Here is a 22,354-nt window from a genome sequence, read left to right as displayed (position 1 = left end):
ATTAAATCCTGACAGATCCAGTCCTCATCCATCTCCATCAATCCTAATCCCAGTCCCCACACCCCAGTGACTCCCAATCCTGCTCCCCATACCCTGATCCACAAACCTCTGGATGCAATCCCAGCCCTTCCTTATCCATCTCTTTCCAGCTGAGGGAGAAGGATGTGTACAGAGTAGGGAATTTTAAAATTATTTTTACAAAAGTCCTGAGGAGTTCCATGGCAGGAGGAACTGCCTTAGGAAACCAGGATGGTGCAAGTTCACGTGCTCAGTGAACTTCTGAAGGCAGGGAAGCTCAGCCAGGAATCAACAGCAGAACTTCCTGAAATTCAGCTCAGTTCCATGAACACTCCCTGGATTATAATGGCGCTGCTTTTTCCATATCCAGGACATTCCCACACCATTTCCATACTGATGTGCCCAGTCCAACAAAACCAGGCTTTCTTGTAACACCCAACACTTCAGCCACTCTGCACAGGGTTTATTTAGAGACAAACACAAGTTGGGATCCTGCAAACTCCGATTTTTAGCTTTTTATTTTTTACAAAAAATACATTTTAACAAGTAAATAGAAACCATTTCCATAAGTCCACCGTTGTCCAAAGTGTAAATGTACATTGTAAATTTGCCATTTTTAATATAGACATGTGCTCTATTTTGCCAGTTGTCTACAAGAAATTCAGCTACAGTCTGATGAAACGTAATAAATAATGATTAAGAAATGGAAAAGCTACACACCAAGAAATGGGAAATATAAACTTTGCAAAAGTCATACGTAGTTATATTACAGCCACCTCTTCCCAAATCAAACATTCAATTTCTCTTTTATAAAGTACAACAGTAGTGCATTCCTGTTATTGGCATAGAGAGAGATCTTCCATTGAAATACTGTCCATGGAAAGAATTCCGCTGAACTACAACTAAAAGGGACACCAAGGGATTAACTCAGGACAGTAGCAGTGCAAAAAACCAACAATATTGGCTTTATTTAAAAAAAAAAAAAAAGATACTTCCTAAGAATTAACACATTGAAAACTAATTCATGATTTTTTTAAATTTATTTTTTTTTATTTAAAAGCAAGACCCATTTTTCTGGATAGCTCCCTGGGTGACCAATCCCACCAGAGGAAAAGATGGATTTGCTGTCTTTGCCACCCAGTTTGTCATTCCCAATGACTTGGAAAGAAATCCTGCAGCTGGCTGGGAATTTCTCTTGGTACCGTTGCTTCCAGGCTTTCCCATGACCATGGAAAAATGAGAAGATTTAGAGCACACAACTCTAAAAGGGGAGATGTGAAAAAGAGAAATTCCCTTTTCTTGCCTATAATAAAAACTGTCCAAAGCTGTTGAAGCTGAACATTTTCAGCTCTAGCTCACCTTGTAGTTTACACCACAGACAAAGAAACATCCCTCCTTCTCCAAGTGCTTCCATCCAACTGGCCCATCCCCAGTTTTCAGGATAAAACCCTTGAAAGAAGCCTTCTTTTGGTAGTACCACACAAATATTCCCCAAATATTGTCCAAATTCTCACCTACTACTTACATCTCTATGTAACAGAATGCAACACAGAACACTGCTGGGAGCAATGGAACAACACTGTGGGATACAACAACTCTGGGAAGGAAATCAAGGAAGTTCTTTTCTTTTTTTTTTTTTTTCTTTTTTTTTTTTTCATTTTTAAGATATTTCACTACTTTAGAAGAGGAAATACTCACAGGTATTAATGCTTATATAAGATCCAAAGTCAACCAAAAGGTGTCTGTAGAAAAGTATTAAGATTCCTAATAGTAAAAATATCTGCAAATTTAATTACAAATACATTTCCAAAGCAAAATCCTTAATTAAGTACTTGAGGGTGGGTCAGTATCGACAGTGTTCCTTGAGGAGGAAGTGAACAGCTAAATGTGGAATATTTACACTGAGAGATCCACCTATGTCAAATATATAAAGTGAAGCAGCCCTATTTACAGTCTGGAAACCTACAGGTTATAATGGAAGAGCAATAAAACTCTGCTGGAAACATGGAGATTTTAAGTGCTGCTGATTTCATGCATTTGTTCTACCACTTGCCCTAGGATTTCATCCACCACGTCGACGTCGTAGTTCACTTGCTGCAGGTCCAGGTCGGGCATGATGGTGGCCAGGAGTTGTCCCACGTTCACTCGGAGAGAGCGGAGCTTCAGGCTAGGGAGAGATGGGACAGGATTAAATGGAGATGGAATTCTCTGCTCAAAGTTCACCTAACAAAGCTGGATTGATAATCCAGACTGGAGGTGCTCCATGACTCCCATAAACCAACAAAAAACAGGGGTGCAGGTAAAGCTGCATCAAGATTATTTCTAAATCTACCGGTCTTTCCAAGCTTCTCTTCAGTTTTTCAGCTTGAAGGGGAATATTCCTTCAATTTCAAACCAATACTAAACTGAATTCCCCTCAGAAATATTTCAGAATAAGCATGGGTACAATCCTTTACCCCATGCCACCTGTATTTCTCAAAGCAATATTAAGCCCTGGTATTTTTATCCCTTTAGAAATCCAAACTACCACAACCCACAGGAACAAAAGGAGAGAAGAAGAGAGGAGAAGGCAAGAAAGAGGAGTTTGTCCAAAGGCTTTAAAATATAAATAGGATATAAGAGTTGTAGCCCAGGGAAAATGCTGTGCCTCCCTTTTTTTGGTTTCTTTCCTGGATGTCCTTGCTGTGTCCTCTTCCTGATCAAATTGTTTTGCCATGAGCCATCCCTTCTGTGGCCCATTTCCTTCTACTCTCAGATCCTTTATCATCTCCATCACCAGTTCTCCCAGTGCTGCCATATCTCCATCAACTTGTGAGGGAAGTTACTTCCAAGTCCTGCATTTACTTGCTAATTCTTTTAGTAAACACAAGTCAGAGCTATAAGGAAAAATAAAATTTAATGCTGACAGATAATTTTTAACGTGGGTCAATTTCTTTTTTAAGACTGAAAGGGGTCTCTGGAAATTATCCAGCTCATTCTCCACTCCCTGCCACCCTCTGCCAGGGTGTCCAGAGGCAGATCCAGCACTCCCTGCTTGGGCTCCCCAGTCCAGCCCAGTAGGAGCTGGTTTGTGCCACCAGCAGAGTGCACTGCGGGCTCACATTGCGCTGCCACCCCCCAGCACCACGGGCACCTTCCTGCAGCTGCTGTGCCAGGAGCTGGCTCCAGTTCTGGAATTCACAGGTGTCGTTGTGGAATTTTCAGAGGTTTGTTTTTTTTTTTTCAGCCCATTTGTCCAATTTGGCAAAGTCCCTCAGCAGCAGCTCTGCCCTCCTGAGTTCCCTCCAATTTGATGGCATCAGGAATTCGGTCACCCAGGTCATGAATGCCAGAATCCCCAGAAGTGGAAGAGACCTTTGGGACTATCCAGTCCAACAATCACCCCAAAATGACATCCCTGAGGGTCACATCCAGACTCCTCCTGAACACTCCCAGGCACAGCAACTCCAAACCTCCCTGGGCAGCTCATCCCAAGGCCTGACCGCTCTTCCAGGGAAATTTCCTTTCCCAATCTCCACCCTGAGCCTCCCCTGGTGCCATTTGAGGCCATTTCCTCTCATTTTTTCCCTGCCCCTGCTGTCAGGGAGTTGTGGGGAGCAGTGAGACCCCCCTGAGTTTCCTTTTCTCCAGGCTGGGCCCCTTTCCCAGCTCCCTCAGCTGCTCCTCCCAGGTTGTGTTTTCCAGCCCCTTCCCAGCTCTGCTCCCTTCCCTGGCCACACTCCAGCCCCTCAATGTCCTTTTAAAGTGGCACACTTTTAAATGTCCTTTTAAACTGGACACAGGACTTGAGGTGCAAAAGCCTTTTTCACTCCTGGCCTTGCTGCTGATCCCCAATTTGCCCTCAGACACCCCATGCTGGTTGTCCTTACTCCCCTTTTGACTCTCATGGGGCTGCAGGTGCTTCCAGGTAGATTTACTCCATGTTTTCCCTGGGATTGAGGCTGCAGTGCCAGGATGGAGCTCTGGCTGTCCTAAATATGGGCATAAAAACTGCTTTTTTCCAGGAATGTTAACTTTTGGAGATGCCACAAGGCCCTCAGCTCCCTCTGAAATGCCTCTCTTCTGGTCCCAGGGATCAATTTGCTGAATTGGTCTCTTAATTAAGTCCCATTTTATCACAGGTGATGCTTCTCCCCTTGGATTCTGCCCTGGGGGGAGACTCAGCTCACTCTGCTTCCACCTGCTCGGGGTTTTCTGGTGTGTGTGTGCTTTTCCCACTTCCCAAGAGCTCCAAGCTCTCCAGCTGGAAATTTCAACCCTTGTTGAATTCCAAGACACACCCTGGACCCTGATTCCACAGGATTTGCCTGCAGCTAGGAGTTCTTATAGGAAAGTTTCAAATCCATACTCTTCAGTTGGTTGAAAACAGAGAAACAGACCCTGAAAGTGAAGTTCATTACACAGCAGAAAATAATAATCACCCTCTTTCTTGCCTCCCTTTTCTCTCCTTGCATTGCAAGCTGTGTTTAGAAATTATACACCATTTTGGACATTTTAAGAAGTATCAGTTTGCCATTCTGTTGTGCAGTGGACAATCCTGCTCACACAAACAAATCATAAATCACAAACAACACTTGATAAAAAAAAAAAACAACATTAGTTAGGAGTCACAAAAGGCAGTAGAAAAGAATTCTGAGCATCACATTTTATTATACAATTATCAGACATAACCTTCATCAAAACATTGCAAATAACAACAACCAACAAGCAAAAATCTTGAAATAACATCTAGAAAGAACAAAACTGATACCTTTCTCCATCAGAAAAATTTACAGAGTCTTCTACATTACTGGTGGTAGAATCATTTGCACGTGCTACAGCCTGAGGGATTGAAGCTTTTAACTGAGCCAGCTCTGCCTTGAGCTCCTCACACTGACAGGCCATTTGATTCTTCTCCACTTCTAAGACTTCAATCTGCCAATCAAAAGAAAAAAAAAACCAAGCTGTAAAAACTATTCAAGACATTGTGTAGTACAAATTCTATGAAACAGGGAGGAAAAAACAGAGATCATTTAAGCAATGGGAGTGTTTTAGCAGACGTACCTCGCTCTTGTACCTGTCTCTCTCGATGGTGCACTTGTCCAGCTGCCTGAAAACATCATCCAGCTGCACTGCCATCTCATCCACCTCACTCTTGCTCTCGCCATCAGCACATTTGCTGCACTCAGTCTTTAGGTTCTGCAGGGTGCTGCACTGCTCCCTGAGCGTTGCTATTTCCCCCAGGGCCTGCTCATACAGAGCTGTCACCTCTGCCAGGCTCCTCCCGTCAGCGTTTCCTTCTCCAAAGGAGGGAACTGTCTCTGTTGCCTGATGGCACATTTCCTTTTTTACATATTTATTATTCATCTCCAAAAGCTGCTGTTCCAGTGCTTCCACTTGTTTGGTTAACGCTTCGCATTTGCTTTGGTAGATTTCTTTTTCTCTGCTCAATAACTGCAGCTGAATTTTCAGTTCATTTTCCATCTCTACAGATGTCTCAGGAGCACCATTGACCTTGTGCTGTTCCTCTTCCATCCCTGCTGCAGGAATCTGGACTGGGATCTCTTCCACCTCTTCCTTTTTCACCACCAGGTTTGGGAGCTCTGTCTGTGTTGCTGAGCTCAGCTGTTCACTTTTTCCCTCTGAAGTGGTTGCACTGCAAGGTTCCCCCACTGGAGAGTTTTCCTTCTGCTTCTCCTCCTGATCCAAATTGATACATTCTGTTTTTACCACAGCAACATCAGCATCTGCTGAAGGCTTTGGAGTGCTGCTCTCCTCTAAAATGATGACATCTTCATCATCATCATCCTCCTCCTCGTGGTTGCTGAATGCTTTGTCACTGAGCCGAGGTGTCTTTAGGGACACAGGTGTCACACAGCTCTGCGTCCTCCTTTTGAGACTGAGGAGGAAAATATTAAAATTATCAGTTTATTGCTTAAAAGCTGTCAAATCATTTGTTTCCAACCACGTGCAGTGTTTCCAAAAATTACCACTCCAGAAAATCTCCTGCATGGGCTTGTAATTTGTGTAGCCAGAGTAAATTCCTGTAAAAACAAATGCCTGCCATCCACACACTCCACATTATTCTGAAACACATTCAGTATTCCCAGGAACATCCCCACAGAGTTTCAGGAAAACAGCCTGTGGAGTGTAGAGAACACAAAGTCTATAAATCACTAAAAATGCTCCTTTTGTCATTTTCCTGCATTCACTTTTGTACTTAAAGTCGCCAGGTCCCTTTAACCTGGAGCTTCCCATGCCCCCAGAATTCCCACAGGAATTTCAGCAGCTGAAGCTGCTCCCAACAGCATCGTTTTCATTAAGTTATTAATTTTAGAAATAAACAGGAATCTCCTTTGAACAGGTCCACTCACCTGCTATCAGCATCCAAATGAGGGGAAGAAACTTTGATTAAAATAGGCAGAGATCTTCTAACAGAAGCATCTGATGATTTTGGTAAAAGTAACCTTGGAAGAGCTTCCTTTGCATTTGGAGTTGAGAATGTTTTGAAGTCTTTACTTGAAGAAACAGATGTTTTTAAAAATATTTCATTATTGATCTATAAGACAATGTAAGTCAAGAATGGAAATAAACAGATATTAGTAGATTCTTCAGGATAGATTTAAGCAGTTCCTTATATACCAACACCTAAAATTCTGACATTCCCATATCCAAGTACCTCCTCGAACCCAGGCTCAGGATTTTGGGATGAGAAAGGCTGGCTAGACTACTGCAAATCCCAGTTTTTCATTTTAAAGTGCTATGCAGAATCCCAGACAAGAGCTTTTCCCAAGCTGTGTCTCTGTCTGGAGTTTGCCCATCAGACACAAACTCCAGGACAGACATCCCTGGAAAGCTGCTCAGGATTCACCCAGTTGGCCCAAAAATGAGTAATTATTTCCCTTTTAGAAATTGTTTTTGTACTGGGGGAGATGTAACAGCAGAGAAACAATAAAATGAAATAAATAGGTTCAAACAGCACATGCAGCATCTCTTCTCCAGAAAGGAAGTGATCTTAGGTCAGAAACTGACTTCGAATGCAACTGAAACTAAATCCCACTTAGCAAATTTGATTCTGAGTTACAATCCAGACATTCCCAGCAAACACCTTCATCTGCATGTGGATTTAATCTGAATTTGAGTGTTTCCTTGCACAAGTGTAGCTGTTCCACCTCTGTCTATCCCTACTTCCAAGGGCATCTTTACTTCCATATCCTCATCACATCTCTCTCCAACAAATCCCCTATCAAAAAATGGGTGTCCTGCCATAAAACAGCCATGAGTGACTGACATCTCTCCTAGTTTTGGCCAGACACCTTTGTCCCTCTCAAATTCCTTCCTAAGGAGAAAGAAATGGTGGTTTTTCCATCACTGGGCAGCAAAGAAAGGAGATTTTGGGTTTCCCCATTGTGAGCAAATCCTGCAGAGCCATCAGAGTAGAATTGGATGTTAAAGCAGACAGGCTCCTGCCAGCTTCTGGAGTTACCTGGTGGCTGTACTCCAGTCGCCTCTTCAGTTTCTCCCTGTCCCTGCACAGCAGCAAGGAAAAAACAGAAATCAAGAGCTTAGATTCAAACTGTTCAATCATTATAAAAACTAAATCTAAGATCTAAAAGCAAGCACAGTAATCCTTATCTCAACTAGATACAATAATCCAAGTATTCTTGTCTACTGAATGAAAATTTCCTCAGGAAGCTGAAAGCTTGTCTGAAGTTAGCTTAACTTCCAACAAGTTCCCTCTAGATTATTTATTAAATTTAAATATTTATTTAATACAACCCCAAACTCCCACTACCAGAATGTGAGGCAGCATCACAATTACCCATAGCAGTTTTTGCCATACACTTTAGCTAAGAACCTTTTTATTCCTAAATAAATGTATTGATCTTTACAATATACTTCAATGTGGACCTTGAAACCTTGACTATTCCCACACTGCCAAATCCTATGGAACATCATCCCTCTGGGATCTGGACTTTCATCCCAACTGCTGCACAGCTCTCCTTGGTAACTTTTAGTGTTGAGAGCCTTGTAAAAGTCTCCAGAACTCACTTTTTCTTGTAGGTTTTCTCATACGTGGGGTGTATTAAATCGTCATCCTCCGGTTCTTCTGGCACGTTACAGTTCCTGAGGGAAGGAAAGGTACAGGAAAAAACCCACAACAGAAGGAGCTGAACACCCCTGCTGCTCCCAGGTGAGCAACAAGTCCTAGGAAGTGTCCCTGGGCCGTGTCCTTACCGGAATTGCGGGTCAGGGTTGAGGGAGCAGTACCACTTCTCCGGCAAGTGCTCGATTCCGTCCGGGAGCTTCCGCCACTTGAGGCACGCGTCACACTGCACCCACGTCTGGTCAGGCTGTTTCCTGGGGAAAAACCAGAATAACTCAGGATCTGCACGTCAGAGAGTGGTCTCCTATCAGATAAACCAGTGGCAGCGTGTGCAGTTCTCTGCTGTCACAGTGGGACTCACTGGATCTCCTCGACAGGCAGAGCTAAGGGATATTCCTCGTTTTTCTTGGTTTTCATCTCGTTCCAGTAATCGTTGAGCTTTTCTCCCAGAGCTGCTATCGTGAGTCTACAAAGAAAAGAATTTAAAGATCACCTTGAATAATCCAGTTCTAGCACAGAAAGAACCTTTATAAACTCCAGTGACAGAATAAGTGCATGAACCACTTTAATATTTTTAATTGCATGAGAGTGGGGAAAAAAACTTTTCTAAAAGCTTTTCCTTTTTTTTTTTATAAAAAGTTTTTTTTTAATTTAGAAACCTGGAGAAATGAGAGATTGTCTGAAATCACGTTTGTCAGCAAAAGAATTCCTGGGAATACAAGTCAGGGCACAAAGACTGAAATCAAGAGTGCTGTTGATGAACAGAGCAAACCCTGGAGGGGCTTCAGCAGTTCAGCCTCAACCAGAGAATTAAAGAAAGCACAAAACCAATCCAGCACCTCACCCTGGTTCTGGCTGTTCCTGTACATCCCAAGTGCAGGTTCATGGCTACTCTCAGCTGATGTCCAACTTTACAACATTTGATCACTTTGATGTGATACCAAGTCTGCACTCTGACAAAAGGAGTGGGTCAGTCTCACCCAGGGTGATTTTCAGTTTTGTTTCCTGCTCGGGGCTCTCAGTGCAGCTCAGGGACTCCCAGAGCTGGCACACCCAGGAGGGAGAGGTGAGGAACAACAACAAAGCTCCCAGGTGAGCTGGAGGTGAGGACAGCCCCCTGTCAGCCTGTGGAATTCACCTCTGAGCAATCCAGGGGATGAGTAACCAGGCCCAGCCCTCCCTGGCCTGGCTCAGCACCTGACACCGCCCAGGGCCTTGAACCAGCACAGATGTTTGTGCAGTGAACTCGTGTCACCCAGAGCTGGGATCCAGGTCACCTCTGAACCCCAGGCAGGGATTGCTGAGCCAGGGGCACCACAAGGGCAGAAATCAGCAGTGAGCAGGGATGGGTCCTTTCCTGGGGAGGGAAGAAGGGCACCTTTCCATCAGGCTCACAGCTTTCCAGCCCAAAACAAAAACATCTTGTGAAGCCTGGAGCACTCCTGGCAGAAAAACCTTCACAGAAGATCTTTCAAGTGTGCCATCACTGTGCCCACCCACATTCCAAATGTGGGGAAGTTGTAACTGTACTGAAATCAGAGGTGAAATGCAGTTGCTGCTTCCTGGATGGAATACAGCTGGCATGGGGAATCTGTTCCTGGGTGATGAACAGCACAGCAGAGTGGAGACACCACAGCCAGGTCCTGCCAGAATCCCTGCAGGAACAGGAACTCCATGGGACCAGGAGCTGACAGAACACAGAGCAGCCAAGAGAGGCGAAGCTGTTTTGCTGCTGAAGCAGCAGCTGGGGTGAAATGCCTCTCCTCAGATGAACTTGGCTCATTAAAACTGAATTGTAAGATTAACTCACACCTCCACCCCAAAGTTATGTCCAGGAACAAGTGGATGTGGCACTCAAAGGTTTGGAGGTCTTTTCCAACCTTAATGATCCTCTGATTCTCCTCACATGTTTGGATATTGATTTCATTATATTAAAGGACAGGCTGGTTGGGCACAAAGGTCCTGGAATATCTGAGATGCTGATAAACAAATCAAACCCAAGGGATTGAGGAAACCCCCCTTTCATGTGAAGTGTTCAAAAAAACCCCAACAAGTGGAAAACATTCCCTGCTCACTGTGCCTGCCAAGGGCATTCCCAATTCCTGCCCCTCTGCCAAGGGAACTGTTGGTGCCACACACAGAAAATGGTTCAGGATCCCCAACATTCGCAATCCATGCCCAAAATTTCCACATTAAAATCCACATTAAAAGCACTGTTGGGCACATGGGAAATGCCTCCTCCTGAACAGCCACAAAAGAACACCCATGGAAAAACATGGGAACAAGGCTGGTGTGGATATTGTGGGAAAATATTTATAATAAGGAAAGAGATCAAAAAAAAAAAGGTCTAAAAGGAGCTGTTTGCATTTAAACCAGGTTTGGCCAGAACACCAGAAACTTTTATTTTTCCTATTAAAAGAAGCAGCTTTATCAAGTATTTCCCAGGAAATGGTAATATGGGATAGAAAATGCAGATAAAAATACCTGTATTCATTAGTGTAGTCAAAATCTTGTTTGTTGTGAGTTGGTTTTAGGAAGTTGCATTCAATAATTCCAACAACACCCACTCCCATATTGTTTGCCTGCAGGGAATTAAAGTTTATCAGGAAAACCAACACAAAATCCATGCCAATATTGCAAGAGTTTGCTAAAGGTAATTATTAACTGTATGTACATTGGGTAAAAAGGATTTTCTGGCTTCTGACTCCTCTCCAAGGAGAGGATCTTTATATAAACCCCCCAAATAACAAATCCTCTGTTCCATCCCTATTTTTGCTCTGGAAGATATGCTCAGATTCATATTTTTGTATCAAACAGCCTCAAAACCAAACAATTTAATACAATTTTTAACTGCTGCATACAGCAAAAGAGCTGATTTTATTAAGTACACACCAATATCTTGTTTTCCATCCGTATGCTTTTTTAAAATTAGTGTTTTAATTGAATTTGTCAAGACGTTAAAATATTTTGAAGCCTCAATTTCTTACCTTTAACTGACAGCCAACTCTTTCATAAGCTTTGATGAGTCTGTTTTTGTGGTACATCATTATCCCATAATGATCTTTGTTTCTGCAGTTAAATCCAAAAGTAATTCTGACTGTTTTGGCCTTTGAGCAGATATTAAGGAAAAACAGGGTGAATCTCATGAATACAAAAAATAAGAGTTATTCTGAGTGGGTCTTAGAGCTTTCTTTTCTTGTATTGAGATAATTCCTTCAGTATGACTTAACAACCAAAAAAAAACCAAACCAAACCAAACCAAACAAAAAACAAAAAATCAGAAATAAACAAAAAACCACCAAAAATAACCCCAAATTCATCAATATAATCGCATCAAAATCCAGTCACACTATTCAGTTCTGCAATGGAAATATTAAAAGATACATTGAGAAATTTGGGTCTGTAAATATCCCTCTCGATGAAGGCCAAACTTTTGGAAACCAGCTGTGTTTTCACTTTCTGTCCTCTCAAGATGATCTGCATGGTTGGCTTCAGGTACAAAATACTGCAGTAAGCCTATAAAACACACATTATATTAAAATTGACACATTTACACCCTCCAACTTCAAAAATCAAACCAAATTTTCAAAATCCAAGACGTACTCGTAGTGAGTAATCACTTTCTGGAACAATCTGGTCCAGTCTCTCCTGTTTTTTGTAGCCTCTTTTGCCTGTTTCATCCAAGTCTTCTGGAATTCTGATGTCGTATTTATCCTTGTCAAAGTCAAATTCTGGTTTGTCGTTTTTATCTCTAAGAATGAAGAAAGGAAAATGTATTAATTAAAAGGGAAAAAAGCAAATACAAGAGGAGGTGTTGTGCTGGAGCCAGGAAATAAGGAAAAAAAGGGGAATTCCTCAGAGATTTGCTGAACTTCACATTTGAGTCCAGCTTCCCGTTTTTTTAACTGCACACAACTTGTTCCAGCTATTCCACACACAGAGAACCCCCAAATCCTTCTATGTTTGCATACACTGAAAGAAAATGTGAAATAAATGAGAGGTAAGAGACTGGATTTATCATACTTCCTAAGATTCCAAATGATAATCCTGGTGCCTTTTTTCCCTATGATGGCATCCAGCTCAGCCAGTAATTTCTCCTCAGTAGAGAACAAGGAATGTGTCAGGATGGCCTTGAGGCTGTTCTTGGATTCTGCAGGATCACTGATCTGCCGTGGGCGCTGTGTTAAGGAGAGGGACTTGGAATGGAGTAAAGATTTTAAAAAAATGAAGAAATTTCTGGACTCACTTCCCAGCTTCTCATCCCACATCTCAAACTTAAAGGTTTTAACCAATTACAGCATCTCCCAGAATTTTTTTTGGCTTATGACTCCTCTCCAAGGAGAGAATTTTGATATAAACATCCATAAAAGCAGCCAAGGATTTCCTTTGGGTGACATTACCCCCCGAACTTGGGATGTACCCACAACTCTTCACCGGGAATGCTGAAAGGATATGTTGGTTGGTGAATGTCACGATGGGAACCATGACATGCTCTGCTTTGGTGACTTCCAGGAAAGTCTGGGACAGCAGCCCCACGCTCATGGTGTCCCCATTCTTGGTGAAGACGATGGCGTCCTTGCCCAGGCGCATGGATCCCGACTTGAAGCCGTTCCCGTACAACCCCACGGGAACGCGGCCGTTCATCACCGACTTCTCGCTGAAGCCGAAGCTGCAACATGGAAAACGTGAGGAGGCTGCAAAAAAAAAATCCCTGGAAAACTTGAGGGTTCAAGAGGGTGCAAGTGTAGGACTTGGCAAATTACTTAACCCAACCCTCTCGTTTTAGAGGTCAGGGACTCCTGAACAATTAAATCCTAAAATCTGGATTTTAGATTAAAACGCTGCTAAAACCACACAGCAAAAACATGGGAAAATCTGCTGCCAGCTTTTAAATATGGAATAGAAATATCAAGTCTGGAATTAGGTGAAAAAAATCATTCTTAGGGGATTCTGATGGTTTTCCTGTAGTTTCACAATAAATATTAATAAAAGCCCCTAAGCCTGTCTTGTTGTCTTCTTCCCTTCCTAGAAAATGTTTGATCCACAAGTTTTCCATATTCATATCGCTCTTCAAGTAAAACAGGGAACTTCATATGGAATTTAAGAATAATTAATATTAATTATGTTAATATTAATAATATTAATGATATAACAAAATATAATAATATAATAATTAATATAATAAAACAATATAATAATTAATAATTATTATAATATTAATATTAGTTATGTTAATATTAATACCATATTAATTATGGTATCTAACAGAAAAATAAGAGTTTGAATACAAGCTTGCTCAAATTTAAATCTGCAGGCAGAGCAAATTTTTACACTAAGAGAAATGGCACAGAAAGCTTTTTGCTTCTGTAGAAATAAGAGAAAAATCAGTTCCAAGCCTACAGAATATTTGAAGATAAATAGAAAATTATTTAAAAAACAGAAAATTAATTTCTTTTTCTACAATACATTCTATTATTGATATTCCAACGGTTTTGAGCTGAATCTCCTTTTTTCTCTCTCTCACTAATTTAAACTAAAACAATTAATAATATTATGATAGTAAAAATAAAATATTTGAGTTGTCCTTATCACCACCAGCAGGACTATAGAGAGTTTCCACAGCATAAGGGGAAGTATGAGAGAAAGGACAAAAGGAAATGATGAGGTAAAAGTTCCCTGACAAAGTTACAGGGAAGCTTTAGTAGCATCTGCCCACTCTGGAGTCTCACCTGGACATTCAGGATCTTCAGAAATGCCGAATTTATGAGCAAAATCAGTGAATTACGTAGGAGAAACAGAAATAAACTGAGCAATAACAGAAGCAGAGCTGGAATTTGTACAAGACAGGGGAAGAGGTTGCCCACCTGAGCATTTTGTGCAGTTTCTCCGAGTTCATGCCATTCCCGTTATCCGTGAACGTCAGGCAGATGTTGTCGTTGATGACGGTTTTGTCGATCCAGATCTGTTTGGCACTCACATCTGGATCATAGGCATTATCTGAGGGCAAGGAAAGCAAACAGCGTGGGAGACTAGAAAACAAAAATTTAACTAAGTGCAAACACATTTTAAAGTAAATCAGAGTGTTAGGATGGAACAGCTGCATCCAACCCAGAACCTCACCCAAACCAATGCAAAATCCCCCAGATTATCAATGGCAGCAACACAGAGACCAAAAATGTAGCTGGAAGTGAGCAGCTCACAGGAGAACAGAAAATGAGACCCAGCCAAGGTTCCAGTTTCACTTCTGCTGCCTGCAGAGCAGCTGGTGCAACGTTTAATTTCTCCCAGCCCTTACAGAGGGGAGCTGCAAAATGCTTTTAAACTTTCTGTTTACAGGATGTGAAAGAGTCAAACACGAGGAAAGAGAAATTGGGGCTCCACAAAGCCCTTCTGGCATCAAAGCTGCCCCAACAAACACCACTTTCTTCCATCTCTTCCTCTCATCCCCTAGGATTTGGGAAGGGGAGGAAGGGTGGGATGTGATGGCACCTCTGCCTCACTGCCTGGTCTGCAGGTTCAGCTGAGAGACAGAAAACAGCCAATAAAGCAAATAAAAGGAACTACGGCTTGGCAGGTTCCTTCCTAGAAACTTTAAATCCAAATTGCATCACAGTGAAATATTTCATAAAATGTATTTCAGCATCACAAAAAGAGGACATACAGGTACAAGTGAAAGTTTGGAAGTATTTGGACTGTGAAAAGAGCCAAGATGATTTAACAGATTGTACTCCCAAAACAGCCAGGCCTTTCCACAGCCACAGGGCTCTGGTTTCCTCCTTTGGGACAGCTTTGACCTTATCGAGCTGAAAAATCCCCGATTTGTTCTGTTAGGTTAATTTTCTGGGGCAGGGAGGGGCAGGGAGAAGATGTGAAACCAGAGGAGCTGCTCTCTTTGGCAGCAACAAAGTGCTCAATCAGCTTGGCTGGGGTCCCAAGCCACACCTTTATTTTGAGGAACCAGCTCCTCATTCCCTGACTGTGGAAAAGAGGAACACTGGAGATGGCAAATTAACTTTACTCAAAATCAAATTAATTTTGAGCCAATTAACTTTGCTCAAAATCAAAGGCAAGATGTTCAACAGGAGCCAATCAACAAATGCACAAACCCCAGGTAATGCAGGTAACAGGACAAAACACTGAGGAGCAGAACACTGAGGATGTTCATCCAGGTCTTCCCCAAGCTGATGGAAAAAGGTTTTGTAACAATAAATAAGAATTACTCCAAGCTATTGGTCACCTACCTATGAGTTCTGCAATTGCACTGAAGGGCCAGGTGTGACTGGTGGAGTTGGTGTGCAAAAACTTTGGGCACAGCTGGAATAAAGCACAAGCAGGGGCATTAGTTTGTGCTCTCCAAGGCAGAAACCAGACTGTTAAATAAAAGGAGGATTCCATGAAGCTGCTTTGGACAACACTACCAAAAGGCTGGAATTGAATTGATTTCTGGGTATTGGCAGGGAACATTAATACAGCCCTAGAAGAGGAAATTCAGCACAGTCGCAGCTTATTCTGAGCATGGGTTGTCATCCTAACAGTCTTTATAAAAATATATGAAACTATTGCTATCTAATGCCAGAGGTTACAGAAAACACCAAAGCTGTGGTCCAAACCCAGTCACAGAACTCTCAGATGTGAAAAACTCACATCTTAAACCAAGAGGATCCAAACTGCATGTGAAGAGTGAGCAGCACCCAATACCCTCTGTGGGTCACTGTGTTCCCACAGTGACCTAAATCCCCTCTCAGACCCTCTCAAAGAGTGCTTTGTGCTTTTAGCAATTGGATCTCACACATTTGATGTGCCCAAGGTACAGCCACTGCCAGAATGAGATGAAAATATAAAAATAAAGCACCTCTTTATGGGATGTAACTTGGAGATGTCAGTGACAAAGCAACCCCAGCCTAGGCTCACATTTCTTCACTTCAAGACGTAGAAAACCAAAACTAAATATCCACTTAAGTTAAGGAGCTGTCCACGCAACATTTGGAGAAATTTTAACTGCTGCAACCGATACTTGTGTGTGCATTATCCTTGAGGAAATCCATGGTTACACTCCTACAGAGCCTTTAACACAAACCCCTGCACAGATTTGCTCAAAGCCCCCTGCCAGAGCTGTGGTGATGGCAGAAAAAGCAGCACCTATGAACACATAACCCTGAAAACAGCCCTTGTACTACTGAGTTATACAAAAAACAAAATAAAATCCACATTATTATACAGAGGAAATCTGAGGGATGTTTTAAAATACTGTGTACATATCCATAATGTGTAATTTTTACAGTTACTCGTTGACAAGCGCTTTTACAAAGGTATGAAGCATAAATAAAAGTGTCAATAAAAGTGCAAATAAAAGCAAGCAGCCACTTCAAAGCTCCAAGGTGAAAAGGAATGATGCTAAAAGCAAATCCTAGAGCACAAGCCAGGCACCAGAGCAGGAGAAAGGCACAGGCAGAAGCAGCAGCCCTGGTTCAGAGCAACAGAAAGTGCCAAGAGCCGTCACCTCGAGCCTCAGGTCACAGCAGCACATGACACACTTCCAACTGCAACTTAATCCTTGCATTTCTCCATGGAGCACCACTGGGAACAGACACCACGCTCCTCGCTGCCATCTGTGCTTCAGAGCTCCAGGTTTAAAAAATCTGGTGCATGGAGACAGGCTAAGGCAGGGTGTTCCCAACACTTCCAAGTAATTTTGAATCCAGAAGAAAATTCCTCTGGGCTATTAATGGAAACCTCACATGTGCCACGGCACGTGGGTAAAAGGATCTTTGGATTTCTCCCTCTGCTGCACAGGAACTCAGGGGATCCTCAGAGCCCTGGGTGATTCTCTTCACTTCCACAGAGCTGGCAGCATCTGCTCCTTTCTTTTCTAAGCTTCGGGATCAAAATCCACCAGAAACAACTGGTGGGGTTTTTCCCCACCTGAAATCCCTCCCTGGCAGAAAGAAAACCGTATTTAAAAATCCCAACCCACCACAGGGATGCACATTCAGGGATTTAGCATCTGCTCAGCTCCCTGCTGAAACACTGAACAGCTCCAGCCACACAGGAGGCTGAAAGTGCTGGATTCCCTGATGGATTCATTGCTGGATTCCCTGATGGATTCATTGCTGGATTCCCTGATGGATTCATTGCTGGATTCCCTGATGGATTCATTGCTGGATTCCCTGATGGATCCCCTGCTATCTCAGCAATACGGACTTGGCATGAAAACTGTGGTTCTGACAGAGGCACCAACTCACATTTGGGAATCTCATGGAATTCCTGAGGCTGGAAAAGCCCTCCCAGCCCATGGAGTCCCAGCTGTGCCCGATGCTCACCTTGTCCCCAGCCCAGAGCCCTGAGTGCCACGTCCAGCCCTTCCTTGGGCACCTCCAGGGATGGGCACTGCAAAGCTCCCTGGGCAGCCCCTGCCAAGGCCTGAGCTCCCTTTCCAGGAAGAAAATTCCTTCTGAGAAGGAAGAAGCACCTCCCCTGACCATCAGACAATGCTGAGGAAGGACAGAAAAAACCTCAGTGCCACCCACAGTGCTATTATCACCAATAAACGTCCTTTTCTTTGCTTGTGAACCAAATCATTCTGTGTGCACAGAAATCAATCCTTGCCTGTGTAACACAACAGCTCCACCCGTCATTTCACTGCTGTGAACCACTGGGAATTCTGAGAACAACATCACAGGAATCATGCTGATAGTCTCTGGATCACTGCTTGGGGGAGGCTTTCAGCAAGGCTGGAAGGCTCACAGGGCTGGGAATTGCAACAGGTATAGGAAGGGCTGGAAGATGGGAACTGGAACAAATGGGGTCTTGGCTCTCCTATCTCCCATCCCTCAGCAAAAGGTGAGCAAGTATGCTACAAGGAATTCATGGAAAAGTTACCTCAGAGCAGACAGCATCACCTGAGCACAGAATTCCACACTGGTCCGGGTTGGAAGGGACCTTAAAGACCACCCAGGGACACTTCCCACCAAGAGCAGGATGCTCCAAGCCCCATCCAGCCTGGCCTTCCTCATGCCAGGCATTGAAACAGGGGCACAAAACCAGATTCAAGACCAGGAGAACAGTGGTTTAAGGCCATCAGTTTTGTAGTTTCCACCAGAGCAATCCAGCAACTCCCTAATTCCTAATGAACTCATCAGGAAATATTTAAGTCAGTTTGTCCCTTTACACTTCATTCATCAATGCACCACTTTAATTAGCTCATAATTAATTGAGGTTCAGTAAGAGCTGAACACTCCCTTTGCCAATCCAGCTGCTTTGCTCCCTCAGCCAAACATATTTCGTTACTAAGTGGGTTTTGTTTTGTAATTTCATTTTTTCTGCCGAGACCAAGTGCAGCCAAATACAACCCAAACCTTCCACTTCTTCCAGCTGGGCATATCTGAAACTAAACTGTCCTGAGAACAGCATCTCCTGCACCAGCAAATATTGAAGAATAAAACAGTTTATCTCTCAAAAATGACAGGCAGCTTCAGGAATTTCACTTTTCCAAGCAAACCTGAACTGTCCCATCCCTAGCAGATCCTAAGGTGTGCACAAATCCCAAACCCCTGCAGAGTTTAGGGGTTTCCTTATCTTAGGAACTTATTGCTTGCACATAATAAATTTTTGTTGTGTTACCCACCATCATTACAGTAATTAATGCATTTGAGTGAAAAACCCAGTTTATCCTGCATTTATTAAACAACTTCTTGGGAACAACACTGACATTTTCATGGAATTCCTGGTGCTGGAAAAGCCCTCCCAGCCCACGGAGTCCCAGCTGTGCCCGATGCCCACCTTGTCCCCAGGGCAGAGCCCTGAGTGCCACGTCCAGCCCTTCCTTGGGCACCTCCAGGGATGGGCACTGCAAAGCTCCCTGGGCAGCCCCTGCCAAGGCCTGAGCTCCCTTTCCATGGGCAAATTCCGGCTGAAACCTCCTGAAATTTCTCCTCCCAGCTACACAATCCCAGGTCCACGACTGTGCAATGAACCACATCAAGGGACTGATACAAATTAAAAACCACTCTTAAAATATTAACCTGGATCGCTTCCCCGAGCTGCATCATTGCTCAGCTGGACAAAAATATTGCCAGAGCAACAGGAGGAGATAAATTCCAGCGTGGGAATGAGTTCCCAGGCCCTCCCAGAGCCTCTGAATCCACGGAAATACTTTATATTCTCAAAGAACTGGGAGCATCAGCTCTCCTCCCAAGGCTCTGCATTACAAACCCTTTTACAAACCTGGTCAAAACTGCATCAGCTGCTTCACCTGAGCAAAACAAAACTCAAAAAAAACCAAACCAAAACCAAGAAAAACCTTACAAAACCCACAGCTTTCACTGGAAAGCCACTGAATGCAAACTCTCAGTTGTGCCTGCAAGAGACAAAACCAAAGAGCAGCCTAAAAATAATTCAGAAAGTTACCAAGTACAACTTGTTTTGTTTGTGCCTCTCAGAGTTCAGCTTGGCAAAGTGATTTAAACCTGAGAACGATTTTAAACGCTGAACTGCCAGGTGCAAAGGCTGATTTTTGACACTTTTACCTCTCAAGAAGACCAATAGCACGTCCAAAAAGTAATAATAAAGCCAAATCTTTATCTAAAGAAGCAAGACAATCCTGCTGCAATAAAATATCACACAATCTGCAGATCTCAAACACTTGCAAGAATTAAAGGCCTGAAATCAAAATCAAAATGCAATTTTGGAACTTCAGGGAGACAGTATTTAAGGCTCATCTCTAGAATCAAGGCAACTTTTATTAGGGTAATATAAATTCATATTAAGGTAACAGAAATTGCTATTAGGGTAACATAAATCGATATTAGGCGATAAAATTCCAGACAGAGGTTGGATTCAATGACCTCAGAGGTCTTTCCCATCCTAAATAATTCCGTAATTCCAGCAGTGCTGAGCAAATCCAAAACCACCTTTTTCACTCAAATATTTGACATATTTGAAATATTTTGACTCATCGCAGCACTTCTGCTTCTTTCCACTAGTTTATAAACAAGGTGATGAGCCAGGTGTAGCTCTAGGTGAGGTTTAGGGGCACTGACTTGGAAAAAAACCCCCCTGTTTCACCTGAAAAAACAGCTTTAACTTGATTTATATCACCACAAATAAACGACCGATTGCCACAACAGCTCAGCAACAGTACTGCGACTGAAAAGCACAACACAGCAGCGTTTAACTGCGTGAACACTCAACCCCCTCAGATGCAATTAGGGTTAAAATGTAATTAGGCCGCTCGCAATAAAAGTAGTTAAGGTTTGAAGTTACAAGTTGGCAATTAGAGGTCACGGCGCTGACCAGAGGCTGGGAAATCCCGAGCCCACCCCAAACCCTCACCTTCCCCTCGGCACAGCCCGGCCGGACCGAGAGAAGTTCATTTTCCAGGACGTGAGGCGGGATAAGGGCGGGAGAGCCCCCGGCCTCACGTCCCCCCGGAAAGACGAGGCGGCGCTCCCCGCCCTCGCTGAGGGAGTGACCCTGGAAGTGTCCAAGGCCAGCTTGGACGGGGCTCCGAGCAGCCTGGGATATGGCGGAAGGTGTCCCTGCCCATGGCAGCAGGTCGGAACGAGGCGGTCCCGCGGGTCCGTTCCCCCGGGCGGCCGCGGCCCCGCCGCCCCCTCAGACTCACCGCGCTCAGGCGGATCCCGCCCTGTGTTTTCGCCGCCATCTTCGGGCCGCGGCCCCGCGCGCGCTTCCGCCTCCCCGCGGCCCTTTCGCGCTTCCGGCACCGGGCGCGCGCGGGGGGGCGGGGCTTGGCGCGAGGCCACGCCCCCTCCGCTGTGGGCGGGGCCGGGGCTGAGGGGGCTGTGAGGGGACGGAGGCGGGACGGGGTGAGGGGATCGCTCCTGGTGGAAAAGGGCTTCGAAATTGGACCGTGCGGTCTGTGCCCGATCCCCACCTTGTCACCCTGCCCAAGTGCCACGTCCAGCCCTTCCTTGGGCACCTCCAGGGATGGGCACTCCAAACCTCCCTCCCAAGGCCTGAGCTCCCTTTCCATGGGCAAATTCCTGCTGCTGTCCACCCTGAGCCTCCCCTGGCCCAGCCTGAGGCCTGAGCTCTCCTCCTGTCCCTGTTCCCTGGCAGCAGAGCCCGACCCCCCCGGCTGTCCCCTCCTGCCAGGGACTTGTGCAGAGACACAAGGGCCCCCTGAGCCTCCTTTGCTCCAGGCTGAGCCCCTTTCCCAGCTCCCTCAGCCCCTCCTGGGGCTCCAGACCCTTCCCAGCTCCGTTCCCTGCCCTGGACACGCTCCAGCCCCTCCAGGGCTCTCCTGCACCAGCCACAACTGGAGCCAGCCCTGGAGGGGCCTCTCAGAGCCAGCACAGAGGGACAATCCCTGCCCTGCTCCTGCTGGACACACAATTCCTCACCCAGCCCAGGGGCCAGTGGCCTCTTGCCCACCTGGGCACCCCTGGGCTCGTGTCCAGCCCCTGGCACCAGCACCCCCAGGGCTTTTCCCACTGGGGCACTTTCCCACAGCATTCCTGCTCTCCAGGCACTCAGAGTGTTGCTGTCTGGCTCTCCAGCGCACTTTCTCCTTCTCCATTCCTGCTGATTCCAGGTGCTCAGGGCAGGGAATGGAGCTGGGAAGGGTCTGGAGCCCCAGGAGGGGCTGAGGGAGCTGGGAAAGGGGCTCAGCCTGGAGCAAAGGAGGCTCAGGGGGCCCTTGTGGCTCTGCACAAGTCCCTGGCAGGAGGGGACAGCCGGGGGGGTCGGGCTCTGCTGCCAGGGAACAGGGACAGGAGGAGAGCTCAGGCCTCAGGCTGGGCCAGGGGAGGCTCAGGGTGGATATTTGGAAACATTTCTTCCTGGAAAGTGTGGTAAAACATTGGAACAGGACGCCAAGGATTGTCATGCAGTCCCATCCCTGGAAACGTTCAAAAAGCTTGAGGGTGTGGCACTTGATGATGGGGTTTGATGGCGAACATGATGGTGGTGCTGGGGCCATGGTTGGATGTGACAAAAGATTTTTCATCATTTCAGGGACTGGAATGATTCATGCCTTGAACACTGCTATGAAAGAGTTTTGCCCATTATAACAAAAAGAGTATAAAGAAGCTACAACCACAGAAGCTGCCCTGGAGATACCTGCCTGGGACTTTGGCTGGAAGTTAAACCCCTAGAAACGCTGTTGTTCAATCATCACAGCCTAGGGAGAAACAAACAGGACTGAGGGAGAGGAAAGCCTCCACAAAAGAGCCAAATGCAGCAGAGATCCTTCCCTGGCTGGGTTTGGGGTGTGGAGACCTGAGCCCACAG

The 22,354-nt window shown here is 44.8% G+C and overlaps 1 protein-coding gene across 2 annotated transcripts; it reads right to left on the bottom strand.

Moving 5' to 3' along the window:
• Positions 1-518: 518 nt before the first annotated feature.
• MORC3 (MORC family CW-type zinc finger 3) lies at positions 519-20,820 on the bottom strand. Of its 2 annotated transcripts, none has more exons than XM_058859780.1 (17): positions 20,727-20,820; positions 15,346-15,418; positions 13,969-14,101; positions 12,561-12,773; positions 12,128-12,277; positions 11,708-11,855; positions 11,489-11,620; positions 11,092-11,211; positions 10,589-10,686; positions 8,466-8,570; positions 8,236-8,358; positions 8,050-8,124; positions 7,484-7,526; positions 6,372-6,556; positions 5,062-5,896; positions 4,769-4,932; positions 519-2,185 (listed from the first exon to the last, which is right to left on the bottom strand). In XM_058859780.1, exons 1-17 carry the CDS (start codon positions 20,763-20,765, stop codon positions 2,032-2,034), a joined length of 2,790 nt encoding a protein of 929 aa, XP_058715763.1. In that variant the 5' UTR covers positions 20,766-20,820; the 3' UTR covers positions 519-2,031. The 2 variants fall into 2 exon arrangements, with proteins under 2 accessions (XP_058715763.1, XP_058715764.1); XM_058859781.1 differs by lacking the exon at positions 20,727-20,820 and adding an exon at positions 20,435-20,654.
• Positions 20,821-22,354: the final 1,534 nt, after the last annotated feature.

Source organism: Poecile atricapillus, chromosome 1 (genome assembly GCF_030490865.1).
Source record: "Poecile atricapillus isolate bPoeAtr1 chromosome 1, bPoeAtr1.hap1, whole genome shotgun sequence".
In the NCBI taxonomy this organism is placed as follows: domain Eukaryota; kingdom Metazoa; phylum Chordata; class Aves; order Passeriformes; family Paridae; genus Poecile; species Poecile atricapillus.
Note: the sequence above shows the minus strand (reverse complement) of the source record. Positions and strands in the feature narration are given on the sequence as shown.

Coding starts and splice junctions, on each gene's coding strand:
- MORC3 (XM_058859780.1), bottom strand. CDS start 20,765: ATGGCGGCGAAAACACAGGGCGGGATCCGCCTGAGCGCG. Junction 12,278..12,560: donor ATCGTGACATTCACCAACCA/ACATATCCTTTC, acceptor AACACAGCGCCC/ACGGCAGATCAGTGATCCTG. Junction 8,571..10,588: donor GACTACACTAATGAATACAG/GTATTTTTATCT, acceptor TTTTCTTTGTAG/ACTCACGATAGCAGCTCTGG.